The 24,859-nt window shown below is 35.9% G+C and overlaps 1 protein-coding gene across 6 annotated transcripts in view; it reads left to right on the top strand.

The window, feature by feature from the left end:
* Positions 1-24,859, top strand: part of LOC308608518 (lysine-specific demethylase 6A-like) — a 185,527-nt gene that overhangs the window by 144,346 nt on the left and 16,322 nt on the right. For 5 of the 6 annotated variants that reach the window (XM_081221705.1, XM_081221704.1, XM_081221706.1 and 2 more), the window contains 8 exons: positions 2,057-2,186; positions 3,646-3,751; positions 4,176-4,381; positions 12,364-12,428; positions 12,503-12,577; positions 13,264-13,412; positions 17,958-18,072; positions 21,504-21,691. In XM_081221705.1, coding sequence (XP_081077831.1) covers positions 2,057-2,186; positions 3,646-3,751; positions 4,176-4,381; positions 12,364-12,428; positions 12,503-12,577; positions 13,264-13,412; positions 17,958-18,072; positions 21,504-21,691 — 1,034 coding nt within the window. Of the gene's footprint in view, positions 1-2,056; positions 2,187-3,645; positions 3,752-4,175; positions 4,382-12,363; positions 12,429-12,502; positions 12,578-13,263; positions 13,413-17,957; positions 18,073-21,503; positions 21,692-24,859 lie in introns of those variants that run through there. The other variant, XM_081221707.1, reaches the window with a different exon arrangement.

Here is a 24,859-nt window from a genome sequence, read left to right as displayed (position 1 = left end):
GGCAGAATTATACAAGCTGTCACTTCCTGTCACCGTGTCTCATTTTTCATATAGAGGATGTTAAATAAGCTTATAAATTTTTTTTCAAATACTTTATCCATATATTAGGGTATTATAAAATATTTATATTGTATCATATCTCTGTCTCTGGAAAACAAGTTATTGTAATCAAACTGAATCAATTCATGGAAAATACACAGAGTGACAGATATGTAATTCAGCATTGAAACCGATTCCTTTTATTATACAGAGATAATTGAGTCTTACTGCATTGGCCTAACGAGGGTACTTGAATTAAACTCTGTTAGCTTCAGACATGTATTTTTGTTGTAAGCAACAGTTCTGTGGATTTTATAAATTAGGATCAATTCTGTTTTTAAATTTAAAAACGTTAAACACATGGGTCATTATGCCTTCTGGACAGATAATGAAACCTCGATGCTGATTTAGCATTTAAACTTAATTGGTGGTTAAGTATAAAATTTTAATGTAATTCATACTTGTAAATTCTTTTCTTTAAAAATAGAGAAATCTGCATTTTCAGTCTAATTCATAACTATAAACCCCATCCAAGGGAAATCCCTGGCTGTCCAGTGGTTAGGATACCGCACTTTCACTGCCAAGGTCCTGGGTTTGACCCCTGGTGAGGGAAGCAACCCCCAGGACACAGGCACACAGGTCTCAGCCAGGGGAAAAAAAAATCACAACTCTTTGTTGCTAAAAAATAGGTTATACACGTGGGAAGCTGTTTATCATGGCATCTCAAAGTTGATAACTACTCCATTTGAAACTTTAGTTTTCATTAGTCCTACCAAAATATCCTGACTTTCATTCAGGCTTTTCTTCCCTTTAGCAAAAGTAAAGCTAAACAAGGAATGGTTATTTTGCTTCAGCTTGTGTGATGGTATAATTTGAAAATTTTAAATGTAATTTGTTTTTCAGAAATACGGTTATTCTGAAGAAATACAGTGTATATTTATTTCAGTTTCCAAAGTAGACCTTTTGGATTCTTACCCGAAATTTAATATTTTTAAGAGCTATTTTCCTTATGTATTTTAATTCCTTGATTAGTTTTTACTTTCAGTGATTGAATATGACAACTTGAATGATTTCAAAAGCTTAACAGGTTTCTGTATTTGTTTTCTGAGTTCAAAATTTTAAGAATTTAAAAATATCCCCATAATGGGTTTATATTAAAAAGAGAGTTAGAGTTTGGAAGCAATATTCTTACATTTTAAGAATTTATAACTTACCAAATATGATACCTTTCAATGAATGAAAAAAATAATCAAATACCATCACGTAATAATTATATAGAATGTGAGAATGTTTAGCAACTATACAAATCACTTTAAAAATTATTATAGTCTGTAACTATAGTAGACTGGATTCTTGCTTAATCTTAGGGAGCTGCACAGAAAATCAGTTTTTTTAATTAATTAATTTATTTATTTATTATGTGGCTGTGTCGGGTCTTAGTTGCGGCACACGGGACCTTTTAGTTGTGGCATGTGAACTCCCAGTTGCGGCATGTGGAATCTAGTTCCCTGACCAGGGATCGAACCCGGGCCCCCTGCATTGGGAGCCTGGAGTCCCAGCCACTGCACCACCAGGGAAGTCCCAGAAAATCCATTTTGATAATAAAAAACAAATGGTCTTCCTAGATTTGAAAGTAGTCACAAAGGTAATCTGGAACTATGATGTAGGAGAAGAGACAAATATTACTGTTAAATTATTGGTAGTTAAAATATTTTGGTTCAAGTTATTTTTTTAACATTAAATGAAACAAATCTAAAGGTGAAATATGAAAGAAATGGAGTTCATATTCTTTAGATGAGGAAATAAATTGGAAAACTATGAGGAAAAATATTTTGTGAATGATTGATGTTATGTGGTTATAGTATATTTAGTTATTCTTTGAAACTAACTTTTTTTTCTGAATGGATATGAATATTCTAAAATGCCCTATACACAGAACTTAAGATTTTCTCTTGTTTTAATCTTGTGTTTTTAAAATTACAATATAACTGATATTTTTCTTCTAATTGTTTTCTAGGAATCTAGATAAAAATGACCTATCTAATAGTCACAATTTGTTGGATAAATGTCCACCTCCAAGACCACCGTCTTCACCATACCCACCCTTGCCAAAGGACAAGTTGAATCCACCCACACCTAGTATTTATGTGAGTCTCATCAACTAACTAGAAATGTCAAGTGTCTGAACTTGTCTGTGTTTATAGATATATTTTTAAACCAGTATAGATCCTTTTAGGGAAAATTTAATTTTTTCTCAAAAGTTACAAACTTTGGAAAACGATGTTTGTATCCCAGAGGATCACAAATGATATTTTTCAATCTAAATATGGTCCACTGCCTGGTTTTATGAATAGAAATCTTATTGTTACATAGTCATGTTCATTTATTTACATGTTGTCTGACTGCTTTGCCCTAGACTGGCAGAGTTAACTAGTAGCAAAAGAGGATAGGTAGTTCATAGAACAAAAGATATTTACCATCTGTCCTTTTGTAGAAAAATTTACTGACCACAGGTGTATTCAAGAAAGATATTTTTGAAGAGAATATATAAATTTAAAATGTCTTCTCACTTATGAACTGGGATTATATAGCAATAGGTAATTGAGTAGCAATAGGTAATTGGTTTTATGTGTTTTTTGTTAACATGCTTCTAAATCTCTGTTGTGCCGTCTGCTGATTATATTGACCTTGATGTTATGCTTCAACTTACAAAAGAATTTTTTGTAACTAAAAAAGTGGTTGAGGTTACAAAAATGATGATTAGTGCATGTTAGTGAAAAGGTTAAATATAAGTAGATAATTATAAATTTTCAATTTGAAGCTAAGAGTTTTTTTACTTTTCAGAAATTTAGGCATTTGGTAAAGAAATGTGGTTGGTATTAGTTAAATCAAAAGTTTCTATGATTTTTTTTTAGAGTTTCTGAAAAAAAAAAGTCCTTCCAGTCACCTTCTAAGACAGAAGTAAAAAATTGAAGTATTTAGAATGATGTTATAGATAAGACAGCATTTTGGAAATCTGGCCTGTTTTTTTAACCAGACTTTGTGTAAATCCTTTACCAAATGAAACTTCACTGATAGCTTGCTGTGAAGGAAGGTCCAGTTATAAAGATGAAACTAAGCCTCTGAAACTGAACTTTGTGGAAATAAATGCAGAATGGAAATTTATCTTTTGTGAGTCTTATCAAATCATTTTTAATTTTGATAATAGTTTTTAAAACACTTATGATGTTGAATTTAAAATTTTACTTCTTTACCTCTTCTCTACAGGAATTACGGAAGTACACTTGATAAGTAAACTTGGGAAATACCTTTGAACTATTAAGCTAGTTAAATCATTTTGTGAATGTTAGTGCGATATCAGAAGTTAATAACATCATTTCAGAATTTATTAAATGTATTTAAAAAAAAATAAACTTATATAGTGATTTTCTCCTAATAGGCTTTTCCTGAAAGGACTAATGATAAAATACTGTAATATGTAGCACTCAATGTTAATGGCTAAGGTGCATTGTTAATGTAAAAATGCCTGACAAAAATATTAAAACATATTCTCAGGATTATATTTAGTCATTTTCTGAAATCTAACACAATATTTCAATTTTACAGTTGGAAAATAAACGTGATGCTTTCTTTCCTCCATTACATCAATTTTGTATAAATCCCAAAAACCCTGTTACAGTAATACGTGGCCTTGCTGGAGTTCTTAAATTGGGTAAGTTTAAAAAAACACTTGGAACATTTCTTTTCCTGTCTTGCATTTTTTAAAACACTGACAGAAATGCGTTTTTTCCCAGTTTTTATTTTAACGTTCTCCCCTCCTTTCTGTCTCCTTAGCACATTTTTAACATGATGTCTCTATTGGCTGTGGCAAATTTTGGGTGGATTTTTCCTTGTTTTTAAGTTGGTATTATTAGGCATCATGAGTGATTTAGGTTAGATAATAGAAGACTTTTTGCATGTAAAATGTAGGTAAAATTAGATCCTGGTATTTCCTTCAGTCCCTTGTTAATACCCTCTCATGATGGTTAGATGTAATGCTTCATGGGACTGCCATGCAGGTTTGTTCAAGTACTTTTGAAACATTCATTGTACCAAATACAATTTTATTTATTAACAAAATTTATTTATTCATGAAGATCTTGGACTTTTCTCTACCAAAACTTTGGTAGAAGCTAACAATGAACACAAAGTAGAGGTGAGGACACAGTTGTTGCAACCAGCAGATGAAAACTGGGATCCCACTGGAACAAAGAAAATCTGGCACTGTGAAAGTAATAGATCTCATACTACAATTGCTAAGTATGCACAGTACCAGGCCTCCTCCTTCCAGGAATCATTGAGAGTAAGTGTTTATTTCATGGAGATTATTTTGCTAAATTAAATGCACATTACTTTTCTAACAGTGTATTCAGTTAATATAATTAGGTTTTGTAAGTGTACAAATTATTAAACTTTTAAATGTTTAAACAAAGTTACAGTTAGCACAAATACATACTGTTAATAAAGTACTGTTTTATAAGATTTCCCTGTTTTTGAAATGTTTCCATTTAAAATTGTAAAGTAAGTAGGTCTACATAATTGTTCCAGAGTGATTTTAATATGAAGACTATTACCTGCATAGCGCTCTTGTGTTTATTTGGTCTATGAAAAGGTGTTTCCATTTTGTTTTATTTGAAAGATCCATAGGGAATCATTAGTACTCTTTTTGTGTCATTCATAGTCTCTAAAGAAGACTACAAAAGAAGCAGAAATTTACAAAAACATCTCAGAATATATGCCTTGCCTTGTTTGTGATCCTTTTGGGGAATGCTTTGAATTTCTCCCCTCTACATATGGTGTTAGTTACAGGTTTTTTGTAAATATTCTTATCAAATGAAGGAGTTCCTCTCTATTCCTAGTTCAGTGACAGTAATTTTATCATGCACCAAGTGTTCAATTTTTGTTACTTCTTTTGCTGCGTCTGTTATCATGATCATGTGATTTTTCTTTTTTAGTCTGTGGGTGTGTGATGTATTGTAACAATTGATTTTCTAATGTTGAACAAACCTTGCATACAGTGGATAAATCCCAGTTTGACATCGTGTATAAATCTTTTTCTACATAGTTGGATATGATTTGCTGATAACTGTTGAGGATTTTTGTTGAGGTAATATTAGTCTGTAGTTCTCTTGTAATGTTTTTGGTAATGTCTTGTAATGTTTTGCTATTAGGGTAATCATTATCCTGGCTTCATAGTATAGTTGAAATACTGCCTCTGCTTCTATTTTCTGAAATAGCTTGTAGAGCACTGGCATAATTTCTTCCTCAATTTTTGGTGGAACTCATCAGTGAATTTATCTGGGCATGGTGGTGCTTTATGTTCTGGAAAGTTATTAATTGTTATTCAGCTTAAATAGTTACAGGTTTACTCAGATTATCTCTTTCTCCCAGTGTTGTTTGTGGTAGATTGTGTCTTTCAAATGGACAAAGGAGTTGGTCCATTTCATCTACGTTATCAAATTTGTGGGTGTACAGTTGTTCATAGTATTCCTTTATTATCCTTTAATGACCATGGGTTTTGTAATGATGTTCTGCCTTTTATTTATGTTATTACTAATTTTTGTCTTGTGGTTTGTTGTTGTTGTTTTTTGGGTTTTTTTCATTTTTTCCCTCAGTCTAGCCTTATCAATTTTGTTGATCTTTTCAAAGGGCCAACTTTTGGTTTCATTGATATTTCTCTTTTGAGTTTTATTTTCAGTTTTATTGCCTTCAATTCTTTTTTTTTTTTTTTTTTGCGGTATGCAGGCCTCTCACTGTTGTGGCCTCTCCCGTTGCGGAGCACAGGCTCCAGACTTGCAGGCCCAGCAGCAATGGCTCACAGGCCTAGCTGCTCCACGGCATGTGGGATCTTCCCGGACCGGGGCATGAACCTTTGTCCCCTGCATTGGCAGGCAGACTCTCAACCACTGTGCCACCAGGGAAGCCCCATTTTTAATTCTTAATACTTCTTTTCTTATGCTGTTACATTGGTTTTAGTATGCTCTTCTTTTGGATTTAATTTTGTTGTATAGTGGAAAGTTAGGTGATTGATTTCAGATTCTTCTTTTCAGAAGTATGTGTACTGATGGCTCTAAATTTCTCGCCAATGACTGGGTTGGGTGCATCTGACAAATTTTATGACTTTTGTGTTTTCATTTTAATTTGATTTCAAAATTTTTGATTTCTTTTGAGATTTTTCTTTTTGACCTTGTGTTGTTTAGTATCCATGTGTTTTGGGATTTTCTGGCTATCTTTGTTTTACTGATATCTAGTTTAGTTCCACTGTTATCTGACAGAAGGTATTGTATCTTTTGAATTTGCAAAGGTGTGTTTAGTGATTTGGAATGTGGTCTTAGAGAACGTTCCATGTGAACTTGAGAAGAATGTGTAGTTTTTGATGTAGTAGTCTATAGTTGTCCATTTCATTCAATTGATTGATGGAGCAATTAAGTTCCATTGTATCCTTACTGGTTGTGTGCTTGCTGAAAATACTCCTCATTGAATGGTGTTAAAATCTCCAACTCTAGTAGTGGATTCATCTATTTCTCCTTGCAATTCCATCAGTTTTCGCCACATGAAAAAGAAAATTTGCCACATGTATTTTGATGCTGTTTTTAGGCTTATATACATTAAGCATTATTTTTGTCTTATTGAAGACTTCACCCATTTATCATTGTGTATTGCTCTGCTTTGTCTCTGTTTCCAAAGTATAACCTGTCTGAAATTAATCTTAGCTACTCCCACATTCTCTTGATTAGTGTTAGCATGGTATATATTTCGCCATCCATTTCTTTTTTAATGTGCATATGTCTTTATATGTAACATGGTGGGTTCCTCACACACCACTTGTATTTGGGTCTTAATTTTTTTGTGTGTGTGTGGTACGCGGGCCTCTCACTGTTGTGGCCTCTCGCGTTGCGGAGCATAGGCTCCAGACGCGCAGGCTCAGCGACCATGGCTCACGGGCCCAGCCCCTCCGCAGTATGTGGGATCTTCCTGGACCTGGGGCATGAACCTGTGTCCCCTGCATCGGCAGGCGGACTCTCAACCACTGCGCCACCAGGGAAGCCCCTTGGGTCTTAATTTTTTATCCAGTATGACAACCTCTGTCTTTTAATTGGTGTGTTTAGACCATTGACATTCAAAGTGCTTACTGATACAGTTTGATTAATTCCTACGATTTTGTTATTTTTTTGTGCTAATATTTTGGTTTATTTTGTTTATTTATTTATTTTTTTAACTGGCAGCTGTGGGTTGGCTGCTGCTTTTTTTTTTTTTTCTTAAATTTTTGGCTGCGTTGGGTCTTTGTTGCTGTGCGCAGGCTTTCTCTAGTTGTGGTGAGTGGGAGCTACTCTTCGTTGCGGTGTGCAGGCTCCTCATTGCGGTGGCTTCTCTTGTTGCAGAGTACGGGCTCTAGGTGTGCGGGCTTCAGTAGTTGCAGCATGTGGGCTCAGTAGGTGTGGCTCACGGGCTCTAGACCGCAGGCTCAGCCGTTGTGGCCCATGGGCTTAGTTGCTCCTTGGCATGTGAAACCTTCTCAGACCGGGGCTTGAACCCGTGTCTCCTGCACTGGCAGGCGGATTCTTAACCACTACGCCACCAGGGAAGCCGTGTACTAATATTTTGCTTTATTTTTTTCTTTCACTGTTTCTGCCTTTTAAAATTTTTAATTGAGCATAGTATATGATACTTTTTCTGTGCTTTCTTAGCACATCAGTTGTACTTAAAAAAATTTTTTTTAGTGGTTGCCATAGAGATTGCAATATACCTTTACAACTAATCCAGTTCTACTTTCAAGTAACACTGTACAGCTGCAGGGGCTGCACGAGTATATTATTACAGAGTATGCCAATTTTTTCACTCCTGCTCCTTGAACCATTGGTGTCATTCATTTCATATATATTTGTATATATATCTGCATACATAATCAAAATACCTTGTTTCTATTATTATTTTGAACAAAATGTAATCTGTTAGTTAGGAATAAGAAGAATATCAGACCATCACAATGGATTAAAGACTTGAATGTAAGACCTGAAATTATAAACCTAGAAGAAAATATAGGCAGTAAGCTCTTTGACATTGGTCTTGGCAGTGACTTTTTAGATTTGACACTAAAATCAAAGGCAACACTAAAAAACTTCTGCCTAGCAAAGGAAATAATCAACAAAACAAGAAGGTAATCTACAGAATTGGAGAAAATATTTGCAAATCTTATATCTGATAAGGTGTTAATAATATCTAAAGTATATACGGAACTCATAACAACAAAAAACAAAGAAATTATCCACTTAAAAATTCATATAACTCAACAGAAAACAAAGAAATTATCCACTTAAAAATGAGGAACAAGGCTTCCCTCGTGGCACAGTGGTTGAGAGTCCGCCTGCCGATGCAGGGGACATGGGTTCGTGCCCCCGTCCGGGAAGATCCCACATGCCGCGGAGCGGCTAGGCCCGTGAGCCATGGCCGCTAAGCCTGCACGTCCAGAGCCTGTGCTCCGCAATGGGAGAGGCCACAACAGTGAGAGGCCCGCGTACCACAAAAACAAAAACAAAAAAACAAAACAAAATAAAATTAGGAGTGGATTGCAATAGATATTTTTCCAGAGAAGTTAGACTAATGGCCAGCCGGTCCATGTTAAAAATTCTCAACATTACTAATCATCAGGGAAATGCAAATAAAAACCATAGTGCAATACTACCAACACACCTGTTTGAATGGCTATCATCCAAAAAACTAGAGATGGGGCTTCCCTGGTGGCGCAGTGGTTGAGAGTCCGCCTGCCAATGCAGGGGACGTGGGTTCGTGCCCCCGTCTAGGAAGATCCCACATGCTGCGGAGCAGCTGGGCCCATGAGCTGTGGCCACTGAGCCTGCGCGTCCGGAGCCTGTGCTCTGTAATGGGAGAGGCCACAGCAGTGAGAGGCCCGCGTACTGCAAAAAAAAAAAAAAAAAAAAAAAAAAAAAAACTAGAGATATGTGAAGATGTAGAGAATAAGGAACGCTTGTGTACTGTTGGTGGGTAGGTAAACTGGCACAGTCACTGTGGAGAAAAATATGGAGGTTCCTCAAATAAACTACAAATAGGCTTGCCATGGATGCAGCAGTTGGACTGCTAGCCAAATACCTGAAGAATATATCATGACTATCTCAAAAAGGTATCTGCAGCCCCTTGTTCATTGTAGCATTAGTTACAAGACCTAAAAATAGCAGCAACTTAAGTGTCCATCACAGATGAAGAGATAAAGAAAATGTGTGTGTGTGTGTGCGCGCGCGTAGACAATAAAAACTAAACTTATTATTTATTTATTTTTTTTGCGGTTCGCGAGCCTCTCACTGCTGTGGCCTCTCCCATTGCGGAGCACAGGCTCTGGACGCACAGCCTCAGCAGCCATGGCTCACGGGCCCAGCCGCTCTGCGGCATGTGGGATCTTCCTGGACCGGGGCACAAACCCCTGTCCCCTGCATCGGCAAGTGGACTCTCAACCTCTGCGCCACCAGGGAAGCCCAAAACTAAACTTATTTTAATCATTTTATAATACATATATTAAATCATTTATTGTATACCTAAATATGATACAGTGTTACATGTTATTTATATCAATTATAAAAACAAAAATAAGAAATATTTTTATTTTCATTCATTTACTCCTTTTTTGGTTGCTTTTGTTTTTGTATATCAGAAACTCTGACCTGTATCATTTTTCTTCTCTAAAGAACTAAATATTCTTAAAAGGCATTTTTTCTAGCAGCAGTGTCTGTAAATTTTTGTTCACCCGAAAAGCCTTTACATCTCTTTTACTCTTAAAGGGTCATTTCTGAGGATTCAGAATTCTAGTGTGGTTTTTTTTTTTTTTTTCAGCTTCACTGTATTCTTGCGTGCATGGTTTTTGAAGAAGAGTTGGATGTTAATCCTTGTGTTTGATCCATTATAAATGAGATGTTCTCATTTTCTCAGGCTCCAATTCGCAGCTCTTCCCATATCTTTGATTTTCTGTAGTTTGAGTATTGTACACCTAGCTTTAGGGTTTGGACATTTATCCTTCTTGATTTTACTCAGAACTTCTGTGTTCTGTGGTTTAATATCTCTTCATTTGGGGAGGGAGAACAGGAGGTTATTTACTTATTTTTTATTTTTATTTATTTATTTTTGCTGCACGGCACAGGATGCAGGATCTTAGTTCCTAGGCTAGGGATTGAACCCAGCACCAGCAGTGAAAGTTCTGAGTTCTAAATACTGGACCGCTGGGAATTCCTGCTTGTTCATATATTTCTTGTCTTTCTACATTGCCAGTTTATGTATGTTACATCTTCATAACTTTCCTACAGTCCTTGCATCTTCTTGGGGGGGTTGTGAAAAAATTTTTTCTTTTTCAGATTTGGAAATTTTAGATATCCTCATTCAAATTTCTTCCTTGCCTGTATCCATTTTTAATACTCCCATGAAAAGCATTCTTCAGTTCTGTTCATGTTTTTGACTTCTAGCGTTTCTTTCTGGTTCTTTTTAAAAATTTCCATTTCCCTGCTTACATTGCCCATGTGTTTAGTATTATTTCTACTTTATCATTTAGAATTCTTTGCTTAATAAACTACAATTTAAAATTATTAGTCTTAGAATTCCAGCATTTGTGCCATATCAGAGACTGTTCCCAGTGCTTGCTATGTGTTTTCATGCTATTTTTCTGACTTCTAGTATACCTTATAATTTTTTGTTGAAAGACAGACATGATGTGCTGGGTAAAAGGAACTGCTGTAAATAAGCTTTAGTAATGTATTTGTAAAAAATATTGGGGTAGGGGAAATGCTCTATTATCCTGTGATTTGGTCTCAGTCTTTGTGAACCTGTGCCTCTATATTGTGAACTTCAGTAGCGCTTCATCTTTGGGTTTTTGTTTTCCCCATTCTTTGAGCAAGACTGGATGGCTAGAGTGAGCTGCAGATGGGTATTTCCCTCCTCTCTGGAGATGCAGGTCTGATAAAATTCCAGAAAGTTAGGCTCTGGTTAAGTAGTTTCTCCAGAGGGCAGGTCTTGCTAAGAAGACAATAATGCTCTGGTATGTTTCAGAAGGGGATTTTTTCTGATATTTTCTGTGGTTTTTCTCTCCCCAGCATAGGTATCCATGGAGGTTACTGCTCCCATTAGTTTTGATTTCCGTTATTCACCCCTCTCTCCAGTTTTGGGGGCAACAGTTTGCCATGTGTTCTCACTTCTCTTAAGTAATCTGAGAATTATTGATTGCACGGTTTGTACTTGTGGTTAGGATGCAGTGGCTACTTCTGAGCTTCTTATGTGTTTGACAAAGTCATTTTGTAAAGTATTTAATTTGCGATTTGTTTCCCTATTCTATGAGTCATTTCACTTTTTCTTGATGGTGTCCTTCGAAGCACAGAATTTTAAAGTTTAGGTGAATACTTTTTTTTTTTTTCAGTTGCTTCACTTTTGGTGTCAGAGCTAAGGAATCTTTGCCTAATTACATGGTCATTCAAGAATAACACATTTTTATTCAGCATTTAATTTCCTTACTGGTGCTATGTGTTTTATTATTTATATAGAATTTATTGTGTCAGTAATTTAGTCTGTGAAGAACTTCTTTATATTCCCTTAATTTTCTTAATGTACTCCCCACAGGCAAGGTCAGAATAACAAAAGAAATCTATGGTTAATAATAGACAGTCTTGAATTTCTTACCCTATACATCTCGTAACTGTTGTTTTTGTAGGCACACACACTTCTGCCAGTTTAGAATATGTGCTTCAGCGTTGACTCTTGGCATTCATAAGTAATATATATATATATATATATATATATTTGCGATACGCGGGCCTCTCACTGTTTTGGCCTCGCCCGTTGCAGAGCACAGGCTCCGGACACGCAGGACGTGCAGGACGCGCAGGCTCAGCGGCCATGGCTCATGGGCCCAGCCGCTCCGCGGCACGTGGGATCTTCCCGGACCGGGGCACGAACCCCTGTCCCCTGCATCGGCAGGCGGACTCTCAACCACTGCGCCACTAGGGAAGCCCCATAAGTAATTTTGATACTTAGCAAGATTACAGAATCTTGCTTTAATTTTTTTTTATCATCTTGGATTTGTGGCAAGTACAAGGACCTGCAGATTTCATTCTTATTGAAGAGTATATGTAGGAAAAAAGAAACGTTGCTTTTTGATGAAATGTGACTATAGCAAAGTAGTTTTCAGATCATAAACAGTAGCACTCATGTAGATATGACTTTTATTCAGTTGTGTAACAGGAACTATAGTCTGTAGCACAATACTAAGTGTGAATATATTTGCTTAATCTATAGGAAGAAAATGAGAAAAGAATGCAACATAAAGAATATTCAGATAATGAATCCACATCTTCAGATAAGTAAGTAAATTTTAGTGTGCACGCTATTTCTGTCCAAAAGGCATGAATTTAATTTAATTTTTTTTTTTTTAAAGTTCTGGAAGGAGAAGGAAAGGACCTTTTAAAACTATAAAAATTGGGACTAACATTGACCTCTCTGATGACAAAAAGTAAGGCCTCCTGTTCTATTTCCATGAAGTACAAATAGGATTACAGGATTGGAAACTGCCGACTTTCATATTTTCTTTAATCCAGTAGTTATACTTTGTGTGTGTGTGTGTGTTTGTTGACAAAGAAGTTCTAGCTGAAAATGCTAGTGTTACAGAATCATTTTTGTTACTTTATTTATTTATTTATTTATTTATTTATTTATTTATTTATTTATTTATTTATTTATTTTGGCTTCACCGGGTCTTAGTTAGGGCACATGGGATCTTTGTTGTGGCATGTGGACTCTTAGTTGCAGCATGCATGTGGGATCTAGTTCCCCGACCAGGGATTGAACCCAGGCCCCCTGCATTGGGAGCACAGAGTTACCCACTGGACCACCAGGGAAGTCCCTAGATTATGAATTTAGATTTTTGTTACCAAAGAGTGCCAAAACAGTTTTACAGATTTACAAATAAAAATTATTTCTTCATTTATAAGATTATCATAAATTTTTATGATTTTTTTTTAAGTAACCTAGGTTAGGACTTTTTTTGGAAAAAGTTAAATACTAGTTCTTTTGATCTTAAAAGTATAATATTAGAGATTTAAATGTTTTCTAATTGGATCACAAGATTTTTGAGGACATGGTTAATTCTCATAAATATTTGCTGCAGGATTACACTTCTAATCTGTTACTGTATTTCAGGTGGAAGTTGCAGCTACATGAACTGACTAAACTTCCGGCTTTTGTACGTGTTGTATCAGCAGGAAATCTTCTAAGCCACCTTGGTCATACCGTACTGGGCATGAATACAGTTCAGCTGTACATGAAAGTTCCAGGGAGTCGGACACCAGGTTATTTTTATGAAATAACTTCCCTTGCAGAGTTGAAAAAAAGAGTTATTTAGTTAAATGTGATAGACGCCTCTGCAATCAGTTTCCCGTTTATAACTAATAAAGCCAAAAGGATTTTAAAATTCTTTCTAATAGGGAAAATAATTTGTAATTAAAGCTGAGAATATTAATTTGTTCTGTCAGTGTGACTTTTATCCTTTTTATATGTAAACATCAAGATGATCAGAAAAATTTAACCTAGCAAGGGGACATTAAGTTGCTTAGTGAGTAAAGGAACTTAAAGCACTTGAGAGGCTTTGTCTTGATTCCATTGACTGCAGATTGTCAGTTTTCCATGTCTTGTTCATCACAGTTACAGTTCTTACTAATAATGAACTGGTATGTGTACTACATGTAATAAAAGCTTCACTGAAAATACTTAAAATTTGTGATGCACTAGTATTTGCTAAACTGTCCCATTATATTAAAATGTTAACTCAGAAACTAATACAGAAGTCAGGTAACTTAAAAAGTTAAACAGTAAGTATTTTATGCTTTATAAGCCACGAGGTTATATTGAGAATATTATGAAGATACATATGTAAAAATAGAAAAAACTTACTTCCATGTCTGTTCATTGATGAAAGTCAAAATACCTAATATTTGAGACAAAATTGAGACAAGTAATTGACAAAATACAGATAACCCTAAAGGGGGAATAACATTTTACCTTACTGGGGCTCAAAGTCAGTATTCCCTGTCATCAGAATCAGCTACAAATGTACAGCTGTTAAAGCTTTGTGTAGTGAGCTTTTTACATGTTTCATCTTTAAAAATGTTTTTCATGTAAATAGATGCGACAGATATTGTTATTAATTTATAAGCTTATTTTATTGACTGCATTTAACTAGTTGGCAGGCATTTACAGAATTCTGTTAGGGTTTTTTGTTGTTGTTTTTGTTTTTGTCTTACTATACATTTTCCTTTTGTATTTAATTGCATTTCAGATGCAGTTTCTTCTGTTGAAGTTCAGGTAGAAGGCTTTTGCAATGTGGAAATGTTCTCTGCACTTGCATTAGGGTTTGCAAGAAATGTTTAAGGGAGAGAATATGTAGCATTTTATTTAATTTTTAATACTACAGCAGAGTATAATGTACCTTTATCAATGGCTGACAGTTGGCTTCAATCAAAAATTTCCAGTCTCTAAAAATTACAGCAAAGCCATGGGGAATATCAGGACAGTTGGCTTCTGTTTCTGTCACAAATTCATAGATTTGGTATTAAGTCTTTTTTTTTTTTTTTTGGTACGCGGGCCTCTCACTGCTGTGGCCTATCCCGTTGCGGAGCACAGGCTCCGGACGCGCAGGCTCAGCGGCCATGGCTCACGGGCCCAGCCGCTCCGTGGCACGTGGGATCTTCCCGGACCGGGGCACGAACCCGTGTCCCCTGCATTGGCAGGTAGACTCTTAACCTCGGCGCCACCAGGGAAGCCCGGTATTAAGTCTTTGAGAGTGGTGCGCGCGCGCGCGCACACACACACTCACACACACACACACAATTTTCGTAAAGTATCTGTCAGTGACTAGTACAATGAAAAACCACAGGCATCTGGTATCTGAACATTTTCACAGGCTTTGTTAATTTTCCAAGTACACTTTTTTCTCCTAGATATATTTTCCCTACCATTAGTTGTAATTCTTCTTAGCATATTCCAATTCAGTAGTACTTGATTTAATATTTTTGCAACTTTGAAAATTCTCTCACTTAACAATTGGTCCTGTGAAGATCACTTTTAGAGACAAAATCTTCAGTGACTTTACATTTGGCATTGACTCCTCAAGTAAACAATACCAGTTGAGTAGTATTAGTAGTACTTGTTAATTACGAAGGGCCAAGAAAAACTGCTTGAAATGATTTTCTTTGTTTTTAATTGATCATTGATGTTCCCTCAAAAGTTATTTACTACATTTTTAAATTGATTATGTGACTTCCATCATCTTTGTTGAGTAGCTGTTCTCAACAAAAGGCTAATCATATGGAAACATTTTATTTTCTCCAGAAATGTTTTTTTACCTGCTACAACCAAACATGATTTAATTAACATGCTATCTATAAACAGCTTTGCTTGCCTGCCCAGAGACGAACTTTGGTTCAGCCTCAGTTTTGTTTTAAGTTTTCTAATTTTTCTTTCACTGTTTCCATATGAGACATAATGTAATGATCATTTGGTTTGGTAGTTTCAAGGAACAAAGTAATATTTTAGCACAGAAAGAACATCATTACATGGGAAGTACAGTGCTTTCCTGTTAAATGGAGTAAATCATTCACATTCCTAAATACCTTAAAAGTGTTATATTTGACATTTGTTTTTCTTCTCTTCACATTATGGTTATGCACTTGTAATTTAAAGAAATGAAATGTTGAAGTATGATGATATGCTTTCCAGTTAAGATGCAATATTGAGTTATAACTGTGTTAAGGCTATTTGTATATAGTTTGCCAACAAGCAATGTGAAATTATAAGAGTGCACAAGGTCTCTGTTACAACTGCTTAATTCTGATGTTGTAGTATGAATACAACTGTAGACAGAGCATAAACTAATAAACCTGTCTACATCCCAAGAATTTTATTTATAAGAACAGGTGTTTGGCCAAGAGGCCATAGTTTTCCATCTCCTGATTTAAAATCATAAAGTTTCATTCAACTCAAATATAAAATCATCTTTGTTCCCTTTGTGTTGACATTACTTATGTCATAGGTGGCAGTCTAGATACTTAGTAATTTTGTAAGTTCCAGTCTCTGGAAGTTAGGTCAGACATTAGCAGGAAACAACCAGTTCAGCTATATGCTGATATGTACAGGATACATGTCATTTTCTTGTTTTTCTGTTTTCTCCTTGCAGCCGCTATAGTTCTTTCTTCTTCACCACATTCTCACTGTAAAGTGGCCAACTAATTTTTTTAAATGGGTTGTTGCTTTTATGTAAATGAGTTAGGTTGCCCCACTTTGTGTGCTCATTGGAATCTGCTGGAAAGCTTTTAGAAGAAACACTGAATCATTTTGAGGATGAGATGTCAGTACTTTTTAAAAGCTCCTCAGGGATTCTGATGTACGGCCAGGCATAGAACCTATTGGTTGGAATGTTTATTCCCAGGCTATTATTGGAAATTCACTTTACATGATACTGTTTTGTCAGTATTTGGGTCAGGTGGAAAGAAATATGAAAAATGCTAATAATTGAAAAAAGATTTAATATCTTGGCCTTCTTTGTCACTAATAACTTCATAATACCAGGCAAGAATTTCACCTTTCAAGATTTTTAAATGTATGCATAGTATTGGACTAGAGTTTTTTTTTTTTTGACTGCGTTGGGTATTAGCTGCAACATGCAGGATCTTTTGTTGTGGCTCGTGGGCTTTTCTCTAGTTGTGGCACACAGGCTTAGTTGCCCTGCAGCATGTGGGATCTTAGTTCCCCAACCAGGGGTTGAACCCACATCCCCTGCATTGCAAGGTGGATCCTTAACCACTGGACCACCAGGGAAGTCCCTGGACTAGATCTATTAAGATTCATTTGTATTTAAAAATTATTTCATCCTATTTGGAATATTCTGTAAAAGTAAATATGTGGAAATGTAATGAAGCAAAGGAAATAGAAAATGTCTTCTTTCATTTAAAATCTAGGGACAGAATCCAAATTTAGTATATTACCTCTTTGTGCCTAAAAGTTCTTCAGGTGTTTCATTAGTTCATATGTCATTAGTTCCTCAATATTATCCTATGGATCTCTAAGGAGTTCCTTAGAAGAAATTTGTGATATGTTTTAGTCTGTATAATTCAAACAAACATTGTGTTAAGTTCCTGTTTGGTAAAGTTACTGTTCTTACTTATTGATACATAAAAGAAAGGTATATGGGCTTCCCTGGTGGCGCAGTGGTTGAGAGTCTGCCTGCCAATTCAGGGGACACGGGTTCGTGTCCCGGTCTGGGAAGATCCCACATGCTGCAGAGCGGCTGGGCCCGTGAGCCGTGGCCGCTGAGCCTGTGCGTCTGGAGCCTGTGCTCTGCAATGGGAGGGGCCACAACAGTGAGAGGCCCGCGTACTGCAAAAAAAAAAAAAAAAAAAAAAAAGAAATGGTATGCACTATAACAGTTTACATTCTGACATGGCCTTTACATGTGTTCTGAAAAATTTAGGTTGCTCTCAGCCCACATTCTAAGAGATTACCATCTCTATCTCTGGTGGGAGAGTTATAAGCATTTACAGTATGTAACAACATCAAATTGGGATGCTTATCGTAGTTACAAGTTGCTAAGGGGCCAGTTACATTTTGAAAACCATACCTCATTCATTAATTTTCTCTACTCTTTGTGAGTTGAGATAGTTTTTAGAGGTGGATGTAGTAATAGTGATAATAGCTAATATTTATTGCTTATTCATGTGCTCTTCATTGATCTGTAAGCATTTATTTTTCACCTAATCCTCAAAACAACTCAGTGATTTAAAGGCACATTTCTCTCATTGAATTTACAGTGTAATAATTTTTTTTTTCCTTCTACATTTCAGGTCACCAAGAAAATAACAACTTTTGTTCTGTTAACATAAATATTGGTCCAGGTGATTGTGAATGGTTTGTTGTTCCTGAGGATTATTGGGGTGTTCTGAATGACTTCTGTGAAAAGTAGGTTTCTGAACTAAATTTTTAAAAAAATAATTGTGAGAAAACAGTTATTGTAAAGAACAAATTTCTGATCTTGAATTTTTAAAAAAATAAATTTATTTATCTTATTTTATTTATTTTTGGCTGCATTGGGTCTCCATTGTTGCACGCAGGCCTTTTTCTAATGGTGGTGAGCGGGGGCTTCTCATTGTAGTGGCTTCTCCTGCTGCAGAGCACGGGCTCTAGGCATGCGGGCTTCAGTAGTTGTGGCGCATGGGCTTAGTTGCTCTGTGGCATGTGGGATCTTCTGGGACCAGGGATTGAACCCGTGTCCCCTGCATTGGCAGGCAGATTCTTAACCACTGCTCCACCAGGGAAGCCCTGATCCTGAAGTTTTAATAAGCAATTTATTATGAATGATTTTATTTCAAATCTTTTCTTTTCTTTTTTTTTTTTTGCGGTACACGGACCTCTCACTGTTGTGGCCTCTCCCGTTGCGGAGCAAGGCTCCGGACGCACGGGCTCAGCGGCCATGGCTCACGGGCCCAGCCGCTCCGCAGCATGTGGGATCTTCCCGGACCGGGGCACGAACCCGCGTCCCCTGCATTGGCAGGCAGACTCTCAACCACTGCGCCACCAGGGAAGCCCTCTTTTATTTTCTTATATCAAATGAAAGATGCCATAAAACCAGTCTGTGCAATAGTAATAGGTATCAATTCAGAGACTAAAGAGTGAATTGTTTTTTATGTTAATTTTTTAAACTGATACATTCATTTGAAAATTGTGCTTTAAGGAAAAATTAGGCTCATTATAATTGAATTTAGAAATGGCAAGAATTCCAAAATTAATCACCTTACTCATAACTCAAGCTTGTGTATCTTTGTAAATTCAGCCTAAAATTATTGGTGTCCAGTAGCAAGCAAATTACCTGCTGTTTTCAGAGTTGGTAATGATAGTGCTGTAGTGTAAATTATACATCATACACTTACACAATTAAAAATCGGATATAATTCTCATAATTTTCATGTGTGATTATTTTAAAATCAGTACACATATTTCATATACTGAAATCTTTAATATTATAGAGGGTCTATACTCATAGTTTATTTAGTAAAAAGTATGTCATAGTGGTTAAAAAGAACAATACTCCAAACTTCTCTTAATTACTGTCAAGATATAGTCAGTTTTTAACCTCTTATGTATAAGTTTTCCTTATAAGAAAGGTGAAATTTCTTAAATTTTAAAATTTACATGAAAACAGTATAATCTTTCTTGTTTCTTTTTGTTTTGTTTGTTTTTCTCTCCCCTCTCCCCCCGCCCCCCACTGCCCCAGGAAAATAGTATAATCATCTATCTGAACTTTTGTCGACCAGGAAACTAGTGACTTAAGCAGGGGGAAAGAATTGTCATATGGGAAATCTCCATTGTGCTGCAGAAAACATTTATTTCTTATATTGTGTGGTAGTTATTACACATACAATACAGTGATTCTTATTATTTTAAGTAGAAGCTATTTTCAGGGTTTAACTTTCTTTGCTTTCAAATATCTTAGGTCAAGTATAGTTGGAAAAGATAGATGATATCCCCAAGGTTTAAACTCCAGAGTAATAAAAATAATCAGGTTATCTTAAGTTGCAGAATGCCACTTGTCCCCTCAGCTTTTTACTATAATATTGTTTTGCAGAAGGATATTGTTTCTAATGTCTGTAAATTCTGTAGTTTAGTTGATGATTCCAGATAACATGTTATGTTAAAATCAATCCCTGTTTTGACCTTTTGAAAAAAATGCTTGATCTATATGCCATGGTTGGCTTTCCTTTCTTTTCTTCTATTATTTTTTTCTTTTCTTTTCTTATTTTATTTTTTATTTTTATGGAGAGTTTTTAAAATTTTTATGGAGAATTTTTTATTCTTATGGAGAGTTTCATATTGGCAGTGTTGGGTGAAATAGGGCTAATGTTTGTACTGTGCTTATACTTTTTTCTTTTCTTCTTTCGTCATTTTTCCCTTCCTTCCTCTCCCCTCCCCTTCCTCGCAGTATTTGAAACCTTATACCAAAAAAGAACCAGTGTTTATCCCTTAAATGTCAATGTCAGTCAGACTTGTCTCAAGAAAATCCTTCCATTTTAGGAGGAAAATAAAGGAATAGAGGTGGATTCTTAGAGACAACTCAAAGGCACCCTCTGTCATATTTTTTCAGAGAAAACATAGAAATAAAGCAAAAGCTTTTTTTGGATCTTCAGAAAGGAACAGTCCTACCGTGTGAACTTTTTCTATTGAAAAAAATTAAATAATTTGAAATTGTTAATCTTACTATTCCTAGCAGAAAAATTGGTAACATAGTTTCATTAAAATACCTAATACTGGGCTTCCCTGGTGGCGCAGTGGTTGAGAGTCCGCCTGCAGATGCAAGGGACATGGGTTTGTGCCCCGGTCTTGGAAGATTGCACATGCCACGGAGCGGCTGGGCCCATGAGCCATGGCCGCTGAGCCTGTGCATCCGGAGGCTGTGCTCTGCAGTGGGAGAGGCCACAACAGTGAGAGGCCCGCGTACCGCAAAAAACAAAAACAGAAACCTACTACTGTAATGAAGGAGAATAATAAAAAAAACAGACTTTAAATAAAAGCTTAATAATTTGGTTTACCTGCTTTGGTGTTGCTGGTAGTGTTGATTCATGTAAGAACAAGGACCTTCTCTCAAATTCCTGGGAGAAAACAAGAGGCAGAAGTCTTTTTCCACTGTTGAATTGAGGGAAGATCTTTGCTCTTAAATCTGCTATAGGATTCTAGGTAAGAAGTAGTCTCTAAATTTCCTGTTTAACAGATTCCTAGATATTAAAGAGGTTCTTTAAGAAGAAAGAGTAAATCAAAATATTCCTTGTTGAGAGAAAATTTAAAAATTAGTTTGTTCCGGCCTGCCAACTCTTTTGTAAAGTTTTACTAGTACATAGCCACACCTGTTTGTTTATGTATTGTCTATGACTGCTTTCTTACTGACATAGCTGAACAATGCCACTGAAATCATGGTGCCCCAAATCTTAAAGAAAATGTTCTGTCTTGTGTTGGTACTTACCCATTTGTCAACACTCATAAATGGGTGAATTTTATTGTATGTGAATTATATCTAAATCAAATTGACATTAAACCAAAAAATCAGTTTATTTAATATTTAAGTATAATTTGAAAATTTAACATTTATACTTTTGAAAAGCAAGTTTAGGCGTATGGTACAGATCTTTGAATAAGTATACCTATTTTCATCTGCTATTAATTTTTTTCAGGACTGCTTATGTTCTAGAGCTCTCAGTTTTGAAATATATAGTTCTTGTTACAGTAAAGTTTTAATGAAGTATACAGTAAGAGCATCTTTTAGTCAAATGAAATTATCTCTCCATTTTTGATGAGACATTAAAAAAACTTTATCCATTAACATTATTCATTATTTTTTTCAGAAATAATTTGAATTTTTTGATGAGTTCTTGGTGGCCAAATCTTGAAGATCTTTATGAAGCTAATGTTCCTGTATATAGGTTTATTCAAAGACCTGGAGATTTGGTCTGGATAAATGCAGGCACTGTGCACTGGGTTCAGGCTGTTGGCTGGTGCAACAATATTGCTTGGAATGTTGGTCCACTTACAGGTATTATAAATAATAATGACAGGTTTTACATTTTAAAGAATTCTAATATGTATTATTTTTCTATTAGAAAATAACTCACAAAAATTGAAAAATTGTGTCCTAGGAAAAATCTCAATTGTTAGTACAGAGAGTAAATTCAACTTAAGAAATGGATGTAGCAAGTAACAAATGCATGCTTTTGTAGTCATAGAGGATATACTTTTGATATTTTAGATTGTTGTGTGTCTTTTTTATAAAGGAAATCGTTTATAGGGAAAAGCAAAGCAGAATAGTTATTTTTTAGACTTTTATTTTTTTTGATATATCACATGAACAGTCTTATGTCAAACTCTGTCTAAATATACGTAAGATGAAAAATCTGGTCTTTGTTAGTTTTGTAACTTTGGATAAGTGTTTTGAAATCTCAGTGCCTCATTCTTTTAATCTGAAAAATGAGAAATTCTTTTAGTCTGAAAAAATGAGGGTTTCAAAGAATTTAATGAGATGTGAAAAGAGCCACGCACAATGCTTACCACATAGTAAGTGCTCTTTAATGATAATTTTAAACTGTAATTCTTATAAAACAGTTTATTTATTCAAACAGGAAGTCACAAAAATTATAATCATCCTCATTAGTTCACTCAGTCCCATTTTTTTTATCTTAATCTTTTGTTAACACTTTTCCATTACAATTCTGAAAATACTTATTCGTTCAGTTCAGCAGTATAGTCAATTACCACAAACCTGTACTTGTCAGAGTCTTTTCCGTGAATTCCTTGAAGATGAAACCCTTTTATAGGAACATTTTTGCAAAAGCATCAGAATACACCCAGAACTGTCTGTAAATGACAAAAGACTTAAAAATGACCATGGTTAAAGATTTGATGAAAGTTCATAATAATGCAATTGACAAGGAAATTTAGTTATTTCTGAGATATAAATTTTTTTTTTTTTTTTTTTGCGGTACGCGGGCCTCTCACTGTTGTGGCCTCTCCCATTGCGGAGCACAGGCTCCGGACGCTCAGGCTCAGAGGCCATGGCTCACAGGCCTAGCCGCTCCGTGGCATGTGGGATCTTCCCGGAACGGGGCACGAACCCGTATCCCCTGCAGCGGCAGGTGGATTCTCAACCACTGCGCCACCGGGGAAGCCCTGAGATATAAATTTTAAAGTAATAAGTAGAATTGATTTATTATACCAGAACATATAAGATTTTTAGAAATTTCATGTAATGTGTGAAACACTTATATTAACATATTTCCATACAAATAAGCCAAAGAAAGATTAGTATTAGTGGTTTTTGTTTGTTTTTTTATACTGCAGGTTCTTATTAGTCATCAGTTTTATACACATCAGTGTACACATGTCAATCCCAATCTCCCAATTCAGCACACCACCATCGCCACCCCACCATGATTTTCCCCCCTTGCTGTCCATATGTTTGTTCTCTACATCCCTGTCTCAACTTCTGCCCTGAATATTGGTTCATCTGTACCATTTTTCTAGGTTCCACATACATGGGTTACTATACGATTTTTGTTTTTCTCTTTCTGACTTACTTCACTCTGTATGACAGTATCTAGATCCATCCATGTCTCAACAAACGACTCAATTTTGTCCCTTTTTATGGCTGAGTAATATTCCATTGTATATATGAACCACGTCTTCTTTATCTGTTCACCTGTCGATGGGCATTTAGGTTGCTTCCATGACCTGGCTATTGTAAATAGTGCTGCAATGAACATTGGGGTCACGTGTTTTTTGAATAACGGTTTTCTCTGGGTATATGCCCAGTAGTAGGATTGCTGGATCATATGGTAATTCTATTTTTAGCTTTTTAAGGAACCTCCATACTGTTCTCCATAGTGACTATATCAATTTACTTTCCCACCAACGGTGCAAGAGGGCTCCCTTTTCTCCACACCCTCTCCAGCATTTGTTGTTTGTAGATTTTCTGATGATGCCCATTCTGACTGGTGTGAGGTGATACCTCATTGTAGTTTTGATTTGCATTTCTCTAATATTAGTGATGTTGAGCAGCTTTTCATATGCTTCTTGGCCACCTGTATGTCTTCTTTGGAGAATTGTCTATTTAGGTCTTCTGCCCATTTTTGGATTGGGTTGTTTGTTTCTTTAATATTGAGCTGCATGAGCTGTTTATATATTTTGGAGATTAATCCTTTGTCCATTGATTTGTTTGCGAATATTTTCTCCCATTCTGAGGTTTGTCTTTCATCTTGTTTATGGTTTCCTTTGCTGTGCAAAAGCTTTTAAGGTTCCTTAGGTCCCATTTGTTTATTTTTGTTTTTATTTCCATTACTCTATTTGGTGGATCAAAAAAGATCTTGCTGTGATTTATGTCAAAGAATGTTCTTCCTATGTTTTCCTCTAAGAGTTTTATAGTGTCCAGTCTTACATTTAGGTCTCGAATCCATTTTGAGTTTATTTTTGTGTATGGTGTCAGGGAGTGTTCTAATTTCATTCTTTTACATGTAGCTGTCCAGTTTTCCCAGCACCACTTATTGAAGAGACTGTCTTTTCTCCATTGTATATCTTTGCGTCCTTTGTCATAGATTAGTTCACCATATGTGCGTGGGTTTATCTCTGGGCTTTCTCTCTCTCTTTTTTTTTTTTTTTTTTTTTTTTTTTTTTTTTTGCGGTACGCAGGCCTCTCATTGTTGTGGCCTCTCCCGTTGCGGAGCACAGGCTCTGGACGCGCAGGCTCAGCGGCCATGGCTCACGGGCCTAGCCGCTCCGTGGCATGTGGGATCTTCCCAGACCGGGGCACGAACCCGTGTCCCCTGCATCGGCAGGCGGACTCTCAACCACTGCGCCACCAGGGAAGCCCTCTCTGGGCTTTCTATCGTGTTCCATTGATCTATGTTTCTGTTTTTGTGCCAGTACTACATTGTCTTGATTACTATAACTTTGTAGTATAGTCTGAAGTCAGGGAGCCTGATTCCTTCAGCTCCGTTTTTTCCCCTCAAGACTGCTTTGGCTATTTGGGGTCTTTTGTGTTTCCATACAAATTTTGAGATGATTTGTTCTTTTTCCATAAAAAATGCCATTGGTAATCTGATAGGGATTGCATTGAATCTGTAGATTGCTTTGGGTAGTATAGTCATTTTCACAATGTTGAGTCTTCCAATCCAAGAACATGTTATATCTCTCCATCTGTTGGTAGCATCTT

This window comes from Mesoplodon bidens, assembly GCF_964165515.1.
Source record: "Mesoplodon bidens genome assembly, chromosome: X".
Taxonomy (NCBI): domain Eukaryota; kingdom Metazoa; phylum Chordata; class Mammalia; order Artiodactyla; family Ziphiidae; genus Mesoplodon; species Mesoplodon bidens.
Note: the sequence above shows the minus strand (reverse complement) of the source record. Positions and strands in the feature narration are given on the sequence as shown.